The sequence below is a fragment of the Falco naumanni genome, chromosome 16 (assembly GCF_017639655.2).
Source record: "Falco naumanni isolate bFalNau1 chromosome 16, bFalNau1.pat, whole genome shotgun sequence".
Classification (NCBI taxonomy): Eukaryota; Metazoa; Chordata; class Aves; order Falconiformes; family Falconidae; genus Falco; species Falco naumanni.
Genome location: NC_054069.1, coordinates 3908449 through 3924736, shown reverse-complemented (window position 1 = coordinate 3924736; position 16288 = coordinate 3908449). Strand labels below are relative to the sequence as shown.

Here is a 16288-nt window from a genome sequence, read left to right as displayed (position 1 = left end):
TTCCCTTTCTGCTCTCCCTTTGCTGAAGGGCAATGACAGAGTGCATCCTCCTTGCCCTAGATTGTTTCAGAAAGGGCTCTGGGATGTGTAGCTTCTAAAACTGTAGCACAGAAACTTGGTTCAATGTTCCCTGAACTGCGGTGTATGGAGTACAGAGCCCCTGTTGTGGATTTTGCAGGTGCTTGAAAAAAATCAGTTCTGAATTGTTATTTCTCCCCTTGTCGAATCTGAATGTCTTAAAGATACAAACTGTCCAGCTCATTGGATGAGTCAGTTTGTCACACTGAGCGCCCTTCTGTTGCTGTCTTGTCTTATATCGCTGCCTGGTAGTCCTGCATGGTACATCTGGTAGGGAAGGTAGGTTTGAAGTTTAAAATATTGGGCAGCATTTTGTGCAGTTTTATTGTCAAGCTCCCTAATCATATTAATGATGTCTGGAGCCGGCTTGTCAGTGAACAGCTAATGCACAAAATGTCATTTAAGCTATCCAAAGCCAACGTGGAAGGGAAGAGAAAACCAGTTCTTTATTCTGCAATTCAAGTAATTCTGCTGCTGGAGCCAAATAGTGCTCATCTCAGAACTAATGAGGAGACCGAACAGGTGCTGGTTGCCGCAGTGCATTACTGTGTTTTGGGGATGATGTAACTAACTGATGTTGTGCAGTAAATTGGCAGCTCAAAGATACCAAAATGGACTCTTGGTAGGTGGCTGTTCAGCAGGCTCAGCCTGCCAGATTGTTAATTATGCAGGCGTGGAGGTTCCTCTCCTTACCTGCCCTTTGCAATCCACGACCACAGGTTTCCGAACCTCCGCTTATCCTTACCCTCTCTTTGCAGTGCCAACTGATGATGTGGATGTCTACTTCGAAACCCCTGCTGATGATAACGAACATGCCCGCTTCCAGAAGGCGAAGGAGCAGCTGGAGGTCCGACACCACAACCGCATGGACCGGGTGAGCATCTAGCTTTAGCCTTTTGTGCCGCGCTGCGTGGCTGCTGCCCGTGTTTCTGTGGACAAATTGATGGTGCACTGACTTCCTTTCCAGTCGCCAGCCTTCTGTGTGTTTCTGGCAACACGACCACGCTCTTGGCAATTAGATTTCATTTCTTTGGAGTGTTGGGAGGGAGGAATCCCTGGGGACACTTGGCTTGCTGCTCAGAGGGCTTAAGTGCTAGGTTTAAACCCTACAGCAGGTCTGTTGTGCCTTCAAATTGTAGACAGGCTGTGCAAGGATCTGCCTGTGAAGGCAGACGGGCTCGCAAAAATTAGATGTAAATTTGTCTTGTGTTGACGTGTTCTGTCCTTTTCTTGTCCAGGTGAAAAAGGAATGGGAGGAAGCAGAACACCAAGCTGTAAATCTCCCCAAGGCAGAAAGGCAGACTCTCATTCAGGTACGAGTTGAAGGACCTAAAGAGGAAAGTTACTGGTGCTTGGCTGCCTTCTTCCCAGTAAACTAAATGAAAGATTGTAATATTCCAAGCCAAAAGATGACTGAGATGGAAGTACAGCTTTCCTGTTCTGTCAACAGCTGCCTTTTAGAGGAGATTTGATTCAAGTGCGTGCTTTGTTCTTAAAGCTGGAGATGATCCGATACTGGGCCAGGTCCTTTCCTAAACCCAGTAGTAGGAAGAGATCTCACCCCTCAAGCATAGCGACAGCAGAGCCAAATGGTAACTGCAGACCTTTGGCCTGTTTTGCGCTAACCAGTGGCCTTGCAGCCCAGTTCAGATTGGCCCTGACTCTGGACACACAGTTCCTCTTTGGGCAGACGTTGTGAAAACCACTTAGCAGATAAAACTGGTTTGCTGCCAAAATGCCAATCTTCTGCCTTATGAGGAGAGTTCAGTTAGACTGTGAAGTTAATCAGGGATATTCTCAGTATGGGATTGTTTAGGGGCAGGCTCTTCTGACAGAGACAACTATATGAAGGTCCCTCAAACCGATGTACAGCTAAGTGAATGACTCCAGCTTTTAAGCCTGGGTTGGATTTTGTCCTGGAACAGTTTTCTCTCTACATTTTTCTAATGTAAGCCACTGTTTGGAAATATGTGCGAGTCCAAAAGAGTTTGTCATCATCTCTGTTGAAACGTAATAACGCTGAATGGTCTTCTCTGGTTCTCTTGGAGATGTAGGTTATGACCTTTCTAATAGAACGTACAGAGATTTGATACGAAGGCGCGCCGATGAAAGTCCCCTATGCAATACCATGGTAAACTTCTGCAAATTCAGATTAGTGGCTCTGGGCTGAAGGGATCAATCCTTTTTCCATATTGCAGGGTTGAGCGGAAGAATTAATACTGTGTTGGTCTGGATCTCCTAACCCCAGGGTGATTTATCTGCCAGGCCATTTACCCTCTTCAGACCTTTAAAATGGCTTGTGAAGGAAGTTTGGAAGGCAAATTGTCGCTGTGGAATTTGCAAAGATAAAATCTGTGTCAACACTTCTCAGTGCCCTTCTCTCCTACTGTAAATGCCTAGGACATGCAGTGTGACGGGCTGCATTTGTTCTGAGGAGATATGTGAGTGAGAATAGGTGACCCTGATGCATACAGCGCATTTCATGCAGAGTACTTTCTTTGTTCTAGCACTTCCAGGCGATGGTGAAATCTCTGGAGAAAGAAGCAGCAAGTGAGAAGCAGCAGCTTGTGGAAACTCACCTGGCTCGTGTGGAAGCCATGCTGAATGATCGCCGTCGCATTGCTCTGGAGAACTACCTGGCTGCCCTCCAGGCTGACCCACCGCGGGTGGGTTTCTCTGCAAGGGATTTTTGCAACGGATTTTTACAGTAGGGTAGTACTGGGCAGGGTGGAAGGTGGGAATGGCTCGTGAGAAGATTCCCTGTGACATGCCGGGGCAGAAGCTGGGAATAGGTTCCCAGTAAAGCTTTCTCCATCACAGCAGTTTGTGCTGCAGACCTAGCAGTGGGTGTCCTAATTGACTCACTCTCTGCCTGCTTAAAAACACCCCTCCGCTTTGTTTAGCATTCCTAAGGCACAGTGTTGTGAGTCAAACAAACTTAATTTAAAAAGAAGGTATCTAAGAGGTTAACGCAGTGATTGATCTGGCCAGTAACAGAGCAGGCTCACTTCTGAAGTGCTGAACTTCAGCTGTGAATTTTATTTGTTTCAAATGGACTTGAACTCTTCCCCTCTCAAACCCCGCAGCCTCACCGCATCCTGCAAGCTCTGAAGCGCTATGTTCGTGCTGAGAACAAGGACCGTCTGCACACCATCCGCCATTACCAGCACGTCCTGGCAGTTGACCCAGAAAAGGCTGCACAGATGAAATCTCAGGTATAAGTATGTTTCTATCAAGGGAGGCATTGTTACCCAGTCCTGGCTGTCGGAGACTCTACAAGCCATGCATCGAGTCCTTGCACTCGTTTGCTGGGTGCCATAGCAACTTGTCGTACGTGCGCAGGGGTCTCCCGTTCTGTGTGAGTATTGCCTGTGACCAGATAACTGTCTGTACCATTCCCCTTGGTACTTAGCGTTAAAAATTGGAGCTCTGGTTTATACATGAGTCACTGTCGGTCAGAATGATGAGTCTAGAGGTTTAGAAGTACTTTGGGATCATTTTTGTGTTTCTTTTGTCCGACACCCGTGAAGTTATTTGCTGGGGATTCTGTGATCCTTGGATCAGACTTCCTCGCTTCTTCCAGGACCTCGTCTTCTCTATGTTCCTTGCATTAGGCTGGTTCTTCACGATGCCTCCGTTTCGGGTTTGTGGGAATTCTCTTGTGCCTCTACAGTTGCTGCCTTGTTTCCAAAGCGTAATACGTAACCTTTGCCAAGCAACTTGATCATAATTGTTAGATCAACAATTAAAAAAAGAAATAGGCACCAAGAAAAAATGCTTTATTTCTTGGCTGTGTATAACCAGTAGATGGAAATACCATGGTTTAAGAGTCAGACAGGGACTGGGGTCTGTTACAGTCGCCTCTGGTGAGGGTGCAGAGTAGTGCTGCAGTGATTTTCCAGAAGCAAACCTCATGCTTGGAAGTGCCTGGTCGCATGGGTTTCGTGGTGGTTCTGCGTGCTAGCAGTTGTACCTTCAACTCCTGTCTCTCTGCCAGTGCTTTCTATGATTCTTGTTAAGCTGCGCATCCTCAGGAAGAGCCGTCACAACTGTGGTGTTTACAAGCTGATGTCTGGCTTGCCATGTGGAATATGTGATAGCATTTTCAGAGAAGGCTTAGCATATCAAGCACAGTCTACCCTGACCCTTTGTTCTGATGCTGCCAAAGCCCAGGAGGGAGTGTGTGAACTGTATTCTTAAGCTAAAACCTAAACAGTCCTTAATTCATTCTGAAGGCTGCAGTGTCAACAAATTGACATGCGAGGGATGTGGGTGGTACAGTTCAATTTCCATTCCCTTTAGTTTTCAGATGCACTTCAAGCTCGTCAATCGATTCCTTTGATTGACAAGCTGCCACACGTGAAATTAAATTGCTTTCATCCGTGCTCTTAAAGGTCAGGTACACGTCAGGCTGTAAAACAGGTCCATTCAAACTCCTTAGCTTTTTTCAATATTTGGCCATCTGTGTAAATGTTTTTCTGGGTCTGCGTGATCCCTGATTATGCAGCACCCTCTTCAGGTCAGGCTTCACTTCACCGGTGAATTTAATCCGCTAGGGAAGGGCGATCTGAGGTTGCATCGAGTTTGAAATTATTTCTGAAGCGAAGGGAGAATGCTGTTGCCAGTGAGTGGGTGTAGTGGGTGTAAGACAAATGTAATGCCACCCTCGCTCTGAAAGGCACCTTTGTTCCAGAACCAGAGTTGATAAATAATGGTGTTCCCTCCCTTTGCGTGTACCTTTTCTAGTAGTCAGGAATGATAATCCGTTTAATAAAGCACTTGCTTGTAGCTGCTGCAGGAAATGAATTATGACCGTATCTGGCAAATGGGAAATACCAGCTTCAGTGTTTCCCGTGGAGAGCTGGATACAGCACGAGTCAGCTGAATCCTCTCTCTCGCCCCCAGCCTTTCCCAAAATACTGAGAGCGCCATGTACAAATGGCCAGTTCCAATGAAGCGCGATAAGTTGCAGAGCATCGGTCAGAGAACTGGACGAGGTGGACCCATGTCCCATTCTGTTGTCTATCACGACAGATCCAGCAGGAGTAGACATTTTATTAAACGAGGGAAGTACTGGTAGCAGTCACACACTCTTGTACATTCGCAGGTGATGACACATCTCCGTGTGATCGAGGAGCGGATGAATCAAAGCTTGTCTCTCCTCTACAAGGTGCCATATGTGGCTGAAGAAATCCAAGATGAGATTGGTGAGTGTCTCTGTGTGCCAGCTCCCGTGCCACCGTGTTGGAGCACAAGCTTTTATATCGAGTGAAGTGGGCTCCAAAGGGTTTGCTAGCTCCTTGGAGGGGATGTCCTCAACGACAAGTGCTTGGGTACAGCAGCGCAGATAGTCTTGGGGTTTTGCAATGTAGCCAGTTGAAGAGTTTGTTCTTAAGAACTTCCACTGTCCCTTTAAAAAAAGTCATCAATATTCTGAGTAGTGAAGCTGTCTCTCAGGGGGAGGTGAAAAAGATCCTTAAAAATAAGCAGATGCTTTCCCGCTTTATCATTTAATCCCATCTTGCCAAAACCTCTTGCCACATCAAACCTCCTGGCCCTTATTTGTACCTATTTCTAGCCAACGCCTTTACTGAGAATTCGAGATGAGACTTCAGAGCATGCAAGATAAGATAACCTGGCAGCCCTGAGCAGTGTTCCCCTGCAGCCCTGCCTCAGCTAGGTTCAAGCCATCTGCCCCTTTCTGTCCCTGCCAGGCTTCATGCAGTTTGTGTAATATTTCCTCTTACTCCTTTCAGATGAGCTGCTTCAGGAGCAGCGTGCAGATATGGATCAGTTCACATCCTCCATTTCTGAATCCCAGGTGGATGTCAGAGTGAGCTCTGAGGAGAGTGAAGAAATTCCCCTGGAGGGCAAACCTTTCCGTCCGTTCCAGGTGAAAACCTTCCCAGCCTTGCCTGAAAGCGAAGGTATGTGGAACTGAAAATTGGGTTCACCGGCTTTACACAACAGAGGCGCTTTTCTTTAGCCCGTAGGCTCAGCGCAGTGGAACGTAAAGCTCCGTCCCTTTGGGTGATCTAAGAGTAAAGCCATCACCCCAGCAGTATCCCTCAGTACGCTGGAAAGAGGTGGTGCAGCCGGTAATTTGCACTGGGCTGCTGTCTTGACTTCCCCAGTTCTTCTCTTTGCAAAATTGTTTTATCTCTTTCCATTTTACAGGGAGCGTTAAATTTTTGCTGTGTGGCTTGACTCTGGAATTAATTTTCAGTCTTTAACCAAAACGCTCTCATGTGAGATGTTAAGGCTTTGTGCTGTGACCTGCTGAAGGGATGCAGGAATTCTCTTTATTTTTTAAAAAATATATATCCATATTTTTTGGTATCATTGGGTGTTGACAGCTGGTGTGTGTGTGTGTGTGTATTAATTTTAAAAATGCTTGAACAGAGTCTGAGCTTAAAGAAAGCTGTAGACTAAAAGCTTTTCCCAGGGTCTGAGTCAGAAATCATGCGCAAGCCTTTTTTCCTTTCTCTCTTAATCTCCTTTCTCTGCTATTTTTGTTTTTGTTTTCCCTCCTGCTAGATCCTCAGCCGGATTTGTACCATCCAATGAAAAAAGGTTGGTTCTAAGCTGCTCCCTCACAGTGCTTTTGATCACTCTCCTACCTTCTCAGTGTGTTTGATAGCTTCATTTTAGTTTCACACTCACCTTGATTTTCATTTCCCTGCTCTCATTTAGTTCAGTAACTTCTGATTTTGCTTGTTTAGACCTAGTGTTGAAGAAATGATCTAGTCTGAGCATCTAGTTGATTGTGTGTGTTCCTCCCTGACGGGCTGGCGTGGTGTCTGAGGGTGCACGGAGTAGCTTTGACCTCAAGAAATGGGGGCTGGCAGTCTGTCTGCAGCTGTGTGGTCCTTTGCATCTCTCCACGCGTACTCACGTTCGACGCTCCTCAAAATAAACCTCGTGGTGCTGATGGTGAATAGTCTAGAGGCTCTTCTGCCTGCTGTGGGATCTGTCCTCGCTGCCCTAAACTAGGAACGAGAGCACTGCAGCGGACGGGGGCTGCGTTTCCCGGCTAAATGTCCTCGCAGATATTACGGAGTGTAGCTAGTCTGGGACAGATAAATTAGGAGATTTTGTCTTTGTGTTTGTGGTCTCCTCAGCATCACCTTTTCACACGTAGCATCACTCCATACTAGCAAAGCCTGTGTGATTATCCAGTTCTCCTTTAGGTCATTATTAACTCTGCAGTAACTCAGTGCCTGGCTAAAAAGGGGCTGCCTGGGCTTCTAGAGCGACATGGAAATACTGGCATTAAATTAACTTCTTTGTTAATGATACGGTCTCAGATAAAAATTGGGCCTGGGTGACCTGCTACTGCAGATCCAGTTCCCAAAGTAGAAATGGAAGGCTAATTCTGAAAGTGAGAGAGCAGGCCTGCGGAGTAAGTGCTATGGGTGGGGAGTAAAGCTGTCATTTTAGTCTTGTGCCTTTGGTTCCAAACACATCATGTGGAATCTCAAAGGAGAGCAGAGGATTTTGCTAATAACCATTCAATATGAACACAAATAGTTTTGTAACGTGGTGAAGACCGGATAGATTGAAACGATTCTCATTATTGGTGTTTCTCTGCTAATGCAAGTCACCTTCATCCCTCTTGTGGAAGAGCGTACAGCTAATTCAGCGTACTGGCTGCTCTGGAAAGAATTGGGACAGCATTTAGTTTGATTTTGGTTTGGTTTTAATTGGACAACTGCTTTGTTGGCTTACAGGCAGTAAATATAAGCTGGTTCTCCCCTTTTGGCTAAATGGAAGAGTGGCTGGTGACTTGGAGACAAAGCTTATATCCTGCACTTGCTCCCTCTCTTCCCTTTTCCTTGAACTTCATGAGGGCTGCTAGGAAGTTCGGGAGGATTTTTTGTGTATGTGTGTAGTTTTTTTCCTCTGGGAAGTATATAAACTGAAGCGTGCCTTTGAGCTACGTAGAACTGGGTCTGTTATTTGGTACAGCACTCTGTGATAAGTAGCAAAGCTCAGTGCAGCAGCTGAACTCCCAGCCCTGGAGAGTATGCTACGTTAGCTCCTGAGAATCGAATAAAGCAGCCATAGGCCAAAAGCTGACACAGTAGTTCTCTAAAAACCATTTGTGGCCAGGCTCTCCAGAAAATCCCAATCATTGACTTTCACAATAACATGACCTGCTTCGGCAGCCGTGAGAAGTCAGACTGGCAGTCTTGGCCGTGCCTGGAATATGATTACTGTCTCCAAAGAACCGTACAGGAAAAGGGGATGCACTAAAACCCAAGATGCTTCTTTTGGGAGGAGCTGGAGTGAAACGTTAGTTTCCTTGGCATTTTCAGGCAGTAAAAGCTTGTCACTGTAAAAAACTTGCCTTGGAGCCAGCTATAGCCTCTCCTTGCATCTCGTCGAAGAACGTGCTGCCAATTTCAGCAGCCGTTGGCATATAATGTCTTAGGCAACCTGCAAGCTCAGCAGCTTGCGGAGAGGTGTGTGCAGTCACCGGCAAAGTGTTAAGCGCTGTAGTACTATTTCCCCCGCCTTGTGCTCCTCGTTGGAGAGACCCCGCTGTCGGTTTGGGGCTTTGCTGTCCCCCTGCTTTCGCGTTCGGGAGGCATAGGTGTTGTGAAGGGCGTTACGCTGTCCCTGCTGATAATGGAAAGCTGGCGTTCTCCTGACTGGCTCTGTTGTGTTAGGTCTGAGCATCTTGCATCAGACTCTTCTCTTATTGATCTGATCTATTTATAAACGCTTCAAATCAAAACAGTTTATGCAGAGCAGCCGCCTTCTGTGAATTGATATTCTTCTCTTGAGCCTATGGTAGTTTCAGCTTAGAAATGAGTGATGTGGTACAAAGGCGAGCATAGTTCTTTGCTCCTCCCTTGCCCTGGGATTTATTGTTTCTGGGCTCGTGCCAGATACGGGACAGCAGCTCATTACAGAGCCACGCTGGGTGACCTTGAAATTCTCATTCCCAAGGCACTTGCTGATGCGCTTGCTTTCGGCAGAATGGGTGATGCTGACCGTGCGGCTGAAAGCGTTGCCCGCGTGCCGGTTCTGTCGTGGGGGTCACACCGAGGTGCTGGTGACCCGGGGTGACATTTGCAGAAAGGAACTGTGCGCTCACAATTTGCATTACACGTTGCCTTGGACCTTCTAACAGCAGTGCTTAACAGTATGGTATTTCTGGATTTACACTTCAGCCCGGTTTTGGTGAGTCTTGTCTGCTCCTCTCATTGCCACCTCATTTCCCCTCATTAACAGACCCCCCCTGCCCCCGATCACTTGTCGCTGTAGCGTAGCTTACGAGCTCCCCTTCTGACACAACAGCATGAAGACAGATTAATAACCAGCGGTCTGTGCGGTTAAACACGCTAGCCGTGGCAGCTCTACAAAGAGTAGTAACCCTTCCTAAACATTGCTGAGGGCTGGCTGACGGTCCCTGCCTTGCTCTTTTGGTGCAGGTTCTGGCATGACGGAGTTGGATGGGCTGATTGGCGCGGAAGAAAAAGTGATTAACAGCAAGAACAAAGTGGATGAAAATGTGGTGAGCTCTCCACCTTTACGTTGTAAAGCAAAGCCCGCTGTGGACACTAATTAACAGCAGTGGCTTATTTCCGTGTCTCATTCCTGCTTACGGAATGTCGGTGTATTCATTATCCATATGGTGTGGGGGAGTCAGTTTTCTGACTGTTGTAGGCTCTTAATACTGATGAGCATCAGAAGGGTGGGAGGGTGAGGGAAGGAGGGAGAGCTAGATCTTCGGTGGCCTGAGCCGGAGAGCTGTCTGATTTAGCAACTGCATTCCCAAGTGGAGACCCCTTTGATACACCTTTATTTTAGCAAGGTAGCTTGCCAGCTGAACACGGCGAATGCTGGTGTGTTCCATCTGTCTCCCCACCTATTTTTTGTAGCCAGAAGGGCCTTGCCTTCTTCCAAAGGTGACCCAGCAGGTATTAGCTTTGCCTACAGTGTAAATAATTCACTAGGTTGTAGTGGCAGCCGCCTTGCCTCAGTTCCCTGTTCGTTTTTTTTTAAAAAAAAGTGGACTTCTGAGAGTTTCCTTTCAAAACTGTTTTAAAGCCACAGGTTGGATCTTACATGCCAGAAATGCTGTGTCCGAGGCTAGGGCCTAGGGTGTCACTTGGGTCTTTAGTTCGAGGTAGGCTCGACATCCAAATGGTTGTGGTACTAACTCAGATGGCTTTCAAAGTCAGAGAACATCCCACGCTGTTGAGAGCAGGGGAGAGATGGTGGGTGGTTCTGAGCCTTTGCTAGCATTTGTTAAAGGTCTTCTGTCGTTCTTCGTATTCCTTCTCCCACCTGTTTTGTACGGCTCCTTTCATAAAACGCTTTTGTGACTGTTTTCAGGTAATTGATGAAACCCTTGATGTGAAGGAAATGATTTTCAATGCGGAGCGTGTTGGTGGGCTGGTGGACGAGCCGGTACGTATGTGGCTACTGAGTCTGGTGATCAGCAAAGTCCTAAAGCTGGCATTCGGTTCCTGTCTGTTACTGAATTGGGGGGTTGGTGCCTTGACGCTGCTCTGGGAGGTCCTGGGGAGCGCAACGTGTCAGGGCCTCTCTGCATAAAGATGTAAACAGAAAACACGCGTTAGATTCTACCCGCGCTCTTCCGTTGCAGAGGTGTTTTGCAGGATAGGAAAGCGGTGTGGGTCGGTGCCTGTCCAGAATGCCTAAGTAGGGAAAAGAATTTTGTGTTTGTTATCCTTTGGTGAAAGACTTGGAGGTGAAATACTTACGCTAAGTGTAATCAGTTGGGTCTCGATACCACAGACGGCTGAAGACCTTAGTGGTGGCCACCTTTTAGGTTTGCGTTTCGCAGCGCATCTCCCGCATCGCTCTTCCTCTACCTGCTCCGTTGTTTTCTTCCCTCCAGGATAATGACAACTCCCTTCGCGATGACTTCAGTTTCAGCAGCAGCGCCCTTATTGGTCTGTTGGTGATTGCTGTTGCCATAGCTACTGTTATAGTCATCAGCTTGGTGATGCTGAGGAAGAGGCAGTATGGGACCATCAGCCATGGAATTGTGGAGGTGAGAAACAACTCCTGCTCCATAACAGAGGATGAAAATAGTCAGCATCGAATCACATGGTGTGTGTAGGGGGTGAAGATGGCAGTAGCTGCCAAGCCATCAGTGGCTCTGCTCTTAGCTAGGTGGGACTTCACTCTGCAGATGCTGCCATCTTCATTGCTGGTTTATTAGTATGCAGGCATCGATCATTGGCGTGACGTGCTGGGACCTGTCACTTCGCAGTTGTATTTGCTTATCACCAGGAATTCAGTTAGGCTTCCCTGTCTGGCTCAGGGCAGGATTTAGCAGAGAATGAGCTTTTCAGGCGGTATCCTTAGCGGGGGAGTCAGTCAGTCAGTCAATCTTCAGCAGTTTGTCCTCCTGAGTAATATAACAACCGTTAGGGCCGTGCGGTCGGCTGAACGCTGAAGAGCGGTTCCTCCTTCTTCCTTGTGCTCCCAACACGCACATTTCTAATGATGACTCAATGGAGTCCAGAGAAAGCTGCTCTTCCCCTTTGCCCGACCGATGCGGGAAAGCAGAGCGACCTCTGTCATGAGAGAAGCAGGTCCCAAATTTATAACGTTAGTGAACTTTAATTAGAGATTTGTGGAGAACGTCCCCAAAGAGGCAGGGGCGGGCAGGAGGCGTTAGCACCCAGGCGAGGAACTCTGTTAAGCAAACTATTTTTTGTGGCTTTACCTTTTTTCCCCCATTTACTGCTTGCCACGGTGTCTGTCCAGCGTTTGTCTGTTGGCACTTGTTACTGTGAAACAAGGCCAGAGTACCTCCATTGACCAGTAACGGTCTGGTCTTTCTAAAGGTTGACCCGATGCTTACCCCAGAAGAGCGGCATCTGAGCAAGATGCAAAACCATGGCTACGAGAACCCCACTTACAAATACCTGGAGCAGATGCAGATATAGAAGAGATGAAGATACGACAGCCCTGACGGGGAAGAGGCGCAGGGCGGAGGGCCAAAGTGGTCCAGCGGTTTGGATCAACTACTGACCAACAGTTGCTTCGAGAGGACTTCATCTTACATTCAGAACTCCTGGATCATTAAGACTATAATTACTACTGTAGAGTTGCAATTTCCATTCTTTTAAATGGGTGAAGAAATGATAATATAACAATATGATATATAAATCTCCTTAAATGGGAAAAATGGATCTATTGCAGATATTTGACTGAGATGTAGGTTTTTTTTTTTAAATAATCTGAAAAATACCAGTTCCGTTGTACTGTTGTCTGATACAAGCTCTATATATATATAAAATGGGAAATGTTGATTTTTATTTCTGATAGACCACCTGTATATTGAGGGTCATTTGTACCAGCCCACCTTGTAAAAAGGAGACAGTTGTGGCTCTTCAGTCATTTTGGCTTTTATATATAAAGCAGTATTCTTTTTTTCCTTTTTTCTTTTTTTTTTTTTTTTTTTAATTAAGTGAATTTCGCTGGGAGTTGCAAAGAGATTAATTTAGGGATAGGATCTGTGACAGCATAAGCAAGGAAGCAATTGGGAATGGTAACTAACAAAAGTCCTTATAATGAGAAAAAAAAAAAAAAGAGAAAAAAAAAGAAAAAAAAAAAAAAGAAAAAAAAACCATCCTCATATGCCAGTGGTGTGCACCCTGCTGCTTAGCAGTTTGGGCTCTAGGAATCAAGACTCCCTGGAGGCAAGGAGTTAAAAGGCTTCTAGCATCTCTGTTTATAGTTATTCTAGTGGAATGTTAGAACATGGTTTGTGCATACTGGGGTCTGCACATTCCCCTTCCAGATTCAGTTCTGCTCTAGAGTTGGAAATTCCTGGTATTGAATTTAATTCTTCCGTTCTGAACCGGTTTCCTTCAGTACTCACCTGGCATTAACAGCCCCCTCTTGCTACTACTACTTTCTAATTTTCCCCAGCTCTCCTGCCTCACCAACGTGGTAAGTAGTTAAGAGAGGCAGATTTTTGAGCCTTTGCATCTCTTTTTCGGTGATGTAGGGCCACAGGCATGGCTTTGGGTGGTTGCCCAGAAATGACAAATCACTGCAATAATCAGTACCTTGGTGGCTGGTGAGCGCGGAGCTCGCTTGAACTGGGGAGGGAAGAGAGGGATGAGTTGGGAAAGGGGTACTGCCGGCTTTAAGGGAATTTGGATGCATAGGCCCCCCAGAAGAACAAAAGGGGTATTGTTCCACTCACCATCATGTCTTTGTAATGCTTGTATAGTTGGTGTTAATGCTCACGGCTTTTTTAAATCTGGAGGTTCTGGTAACCTGTGGTGTATTTTTTCTGTTTTTCCTGTGACTTTATTTTTTTTCTTCCCCCTTCCGTGTCTCTTCCCACTATGCACAGATTTACCTGCAAACTCCTTAGTGTGGTCTGTGGGGAATGTACAAAGTTTAAACACATCAATAAACACTTTAACTTCCAGAGCGTTTCTTCTCTTTATTCACGGCCTGGCTTCGTTTCTCGCTCCTCCCGCCGTGTCCTTGCCAAACCTGCGGAGACCTTTTTGTCCACCTCTGCTTCGGCCAGAAGGAACGTGCTGGTGGTGAGAACATATAGCCGTGCCCGGAGGCTTTTGTGGTATTCCCAGATCCTGCTGACCTTTGCGGAGAGGAGGAGGCACGATGCTACGCCAGCGCCCGGGACTCCTGAATAGCTCTGTGCCCTCGCACACTGCAGCCCTTGGAGCGCAGGTCAGTTAGAGCTGTGGCTGCGGTTTGTCCTCTGCTGGTTTGTAGAAGACGCTGCCGATGGTTCTGCGGTGCTAAACGTGCCCGAACTGCTCCCTGGATGAAGGCGGCCGCTGGCACGGCTTCTGGGAGCGAGCGGAGCCAAAGCGCCGAGCTGTTCCTGCCGCTCCCGTCCACCTGCCCTTCCCAGCCGGCTGTAGGAACCGTTCCAGGCGGTGGGGAGGGGGATCTGGGGAGCACTGGTGACTGCTGGTGGTGTGCTGGGGGCCTGTGTTGCCTGCAGGCCTTAGAAACAGGGCAGAGGAAGGGGGGCTGCGGGAGATCTTGGAATTCGTAGATAAGAGGGTGTAGAAAAAGATGAGCCTCCAGCAGCGACACAGTTTCCGGCCATCCACAACCGGCAGCATTCAAGGAGCTGAGACGCTTCGAAGACGCGAAGAGCCCGGGGCAGTAATTGGCAAACTTCGGTTGGTGTTTGCTGTATCGCTTCTCTTGTTCTTGCTTTGCGAAGGGAAATGACTGTTTGGTTTAACTCTCTCTTGCAGAACACCTCTAACTGGCAGCCTGTGCAGCCCACAGCTGTCTCTGCTCCCGCATGTCATTCTGTTTCTCTTTTCCTTCTTTGAAGTGTGACCTCGAATGCACATTCCTCCTCGATCACGTCTCGGTGAAATGACCGAAGAGTCATCGCCGTTCGAAGGCTGTTGTAGGGGGCCAGGAGACAGAACTGATCTTCCATCGCACTGACCGGAGCGGTTCCCGGTGGGTCTGGATGGAGAGCGGGGGAGGAGGGCGGAGGAACCGCGGGGGCTCGGCGGTTTTGAAGAGGAAATGATGGCGTGTCCCGTTTCTCCTTAAACATGGGCTCCTTGGTTCCACTGGAACTTCCATGTTCTGGTTAAATTATTCAGGCTCTGCAGGAAAGAACAGATGCTGCCCTAGAAAGTGCCGTCTGTTGCCTTGTCATAACTGCTTGGGAAAGAGTTCTGATTTTAAACTGTAAAGTCAATTGAAATGATGGGGAAGCAGATCTTCAGTCCAAAGCTGGTTCTTGGACTGCACCCTCAGGTGGGGTGACCTGAAAGAGAAACAAATTAGAGGCTGTGGATTGAATTCCAGAATTGAATTTGGGTATTAGATTTTTTTTTTCCTTCGATAAATTCTATTAGTCCTACAAAATAAATACGTCAGGCTGGGATCAAAGTCTATTAGCTACCTGCTTTGGCGCAGACCGCCAAGTGCTCGGGATCGATTCTTTATGATGGATTTTGACCGCAGCTTCTGAAAAGCGATGTTTTAGAAGTAGTCACTTGAAGATCAGTGCTAAGATGTGACCCAGATGTTAACTGCTGCCGGCCGCACGGCAAGTAAGGGGCCGCTGTCCCAGCAGGGAGCCCGTCGGGGGGATGTGTCAAAGGTTTTATTGCGATAAGACACTTAAAAATGAGATGATCTGAAGCGCGGTGGAGTAGTTGGTTGGTGAAAGACTCACAGAGAGTGGTGGAGAGCTGCGTTTCGGAGAAAACTATGATTTAACAAACCAAGTAGTCCTCTCTGTTCCTTCTAAGAGGAGCAGCGTAGCTCTCTGTGAAGGAAAAAGGAGGTTTGCAGGGATTTGGTAACCGGGAGCGCTGAGCGGAGGAGGGAGTGCTGGATCCCTCGGTCTCCTCCCTGTAAAGCTGCGTGTTGGTGCCGCTTCTCGGAGGGTGCAGCGGGGTAACGTGCGTTGAAACCCTTCTGTGCCCACCGCTGGGTGGATGCAATGTGGGTGGATTTCTTTTCCTAGCCTGGCTTGTCTTTCATGTGGAAAGCAACACCCGGAGGCATGTGGAGCGTGGTTTCGATCGAGAGGAGCCCGACTGAACGCGGTGATGCGGTGCCTTTCCCTGGGCTGCTCCATCGAAAGGTGACGTTAACCTGGGGGAGCGCATCAGACCTCCTCATCCTCAGACGTGGGGGGTTTAGCCCTGAGCATCGCTGTTTCGGAGAGCAAGCCGCAGATCTTGAGGCTGGGTGTCCTGCGTCCTGTCCGGCTCTAGCGCAGCTCCTGAATCGGGTGTCATTGCAAGGGGGGGTTCTTTGTGCGGGTCTCCAGAGCGGTTGCAGCTCGGTAGTCTGCATCGGTGCTTTGCTCGTGTCTCCGTTGGGATGACAGAGGCTTTTAGATGTGCACAGCAAGGGCCGAAGTGTGATGAGCCAGAGAAGGATTGGTTTTATAGGACACAGTAGCAGGTAACTGGCAAGCAGAGTAATAAAAGAGTAAGGCAGGGCAGGGGAGGGCGAGCACGTGCTGATGTTAAGTACTTGGGGAAGTGGGAAAATCTCTCGGTCAAGCCTTTGAAAACACAGCAAGCTGCTGGGAATGAGCATTGATCTGTATGCTGTAAGCAGGACAGCAAATGTAGTTGGTGTAATAATCCCGTCTGTGCCGGCTCCGGGTTGTGCCGCCTCTGTGGGGGGTTCTTGGCCGCTGTCAAAAGCTGTTCGTGCTCTGGGGTCTCGGCGGGAC

General features: G+C 47.8%; 1 protein-coding gene across 5 annotated transcripts in view; it reads left to right on the top strand.

Annotated features, from left to right (window-relative positions):
• APLP2 (amyloid beta precursor like protein 2) overlaps window positions 1–13513 on the top strand; it is a 47657-nt gene extending 34144 nt beyond the window's left edge. For 2 of the 5 annotated variants that reach the window (XM_040615945.1, XM_040615949.1), the window contains 11 exons: window positions 837–952; window positions 1317–1391; window positions 2586–2744; window positions 3165–3293; window positions 5186–5285; window positions 5835–6005; window positions 6616–6651; window positions 9519–9601; window positions 10426–10500; window positions 10955–11110; window positions 11913–13513. In XM_040615945.1, the coding sequence (XP_040471879.1) occupies window positions 837–952; window positions 1317–1391; window positions 2586–2744; window positions 3165–3293; window positions 5186–5285; window positions 5835–6005; window positions 6616–6651; window positions 9519–9601; window positions 10426–10500; window positions 10955–11110; window positions 11913–12014 (1202 nt within the window). In that variant the 3' untranslated portion in view covers window positions 12015–13513. The remainder of the gene's footprint in view (window positions 1–836; window positions 953–1316; window positions 1392–2585; window positions 2745–3164; window positions 3294–5185; window positions 5286–5834; window positions 6006–6615; window positions 6652–9518; window positions 9602–10425; window positions 10501–10954; window positions 11111–11912) is intronic. The other 3 variants (XM_040615946.1, XM_040615948.1, XM_040615947.1) reach the window with 3 other exon arrangements.
• Window positions 13514–16288: the final 2775 nt, after the last annotated feature.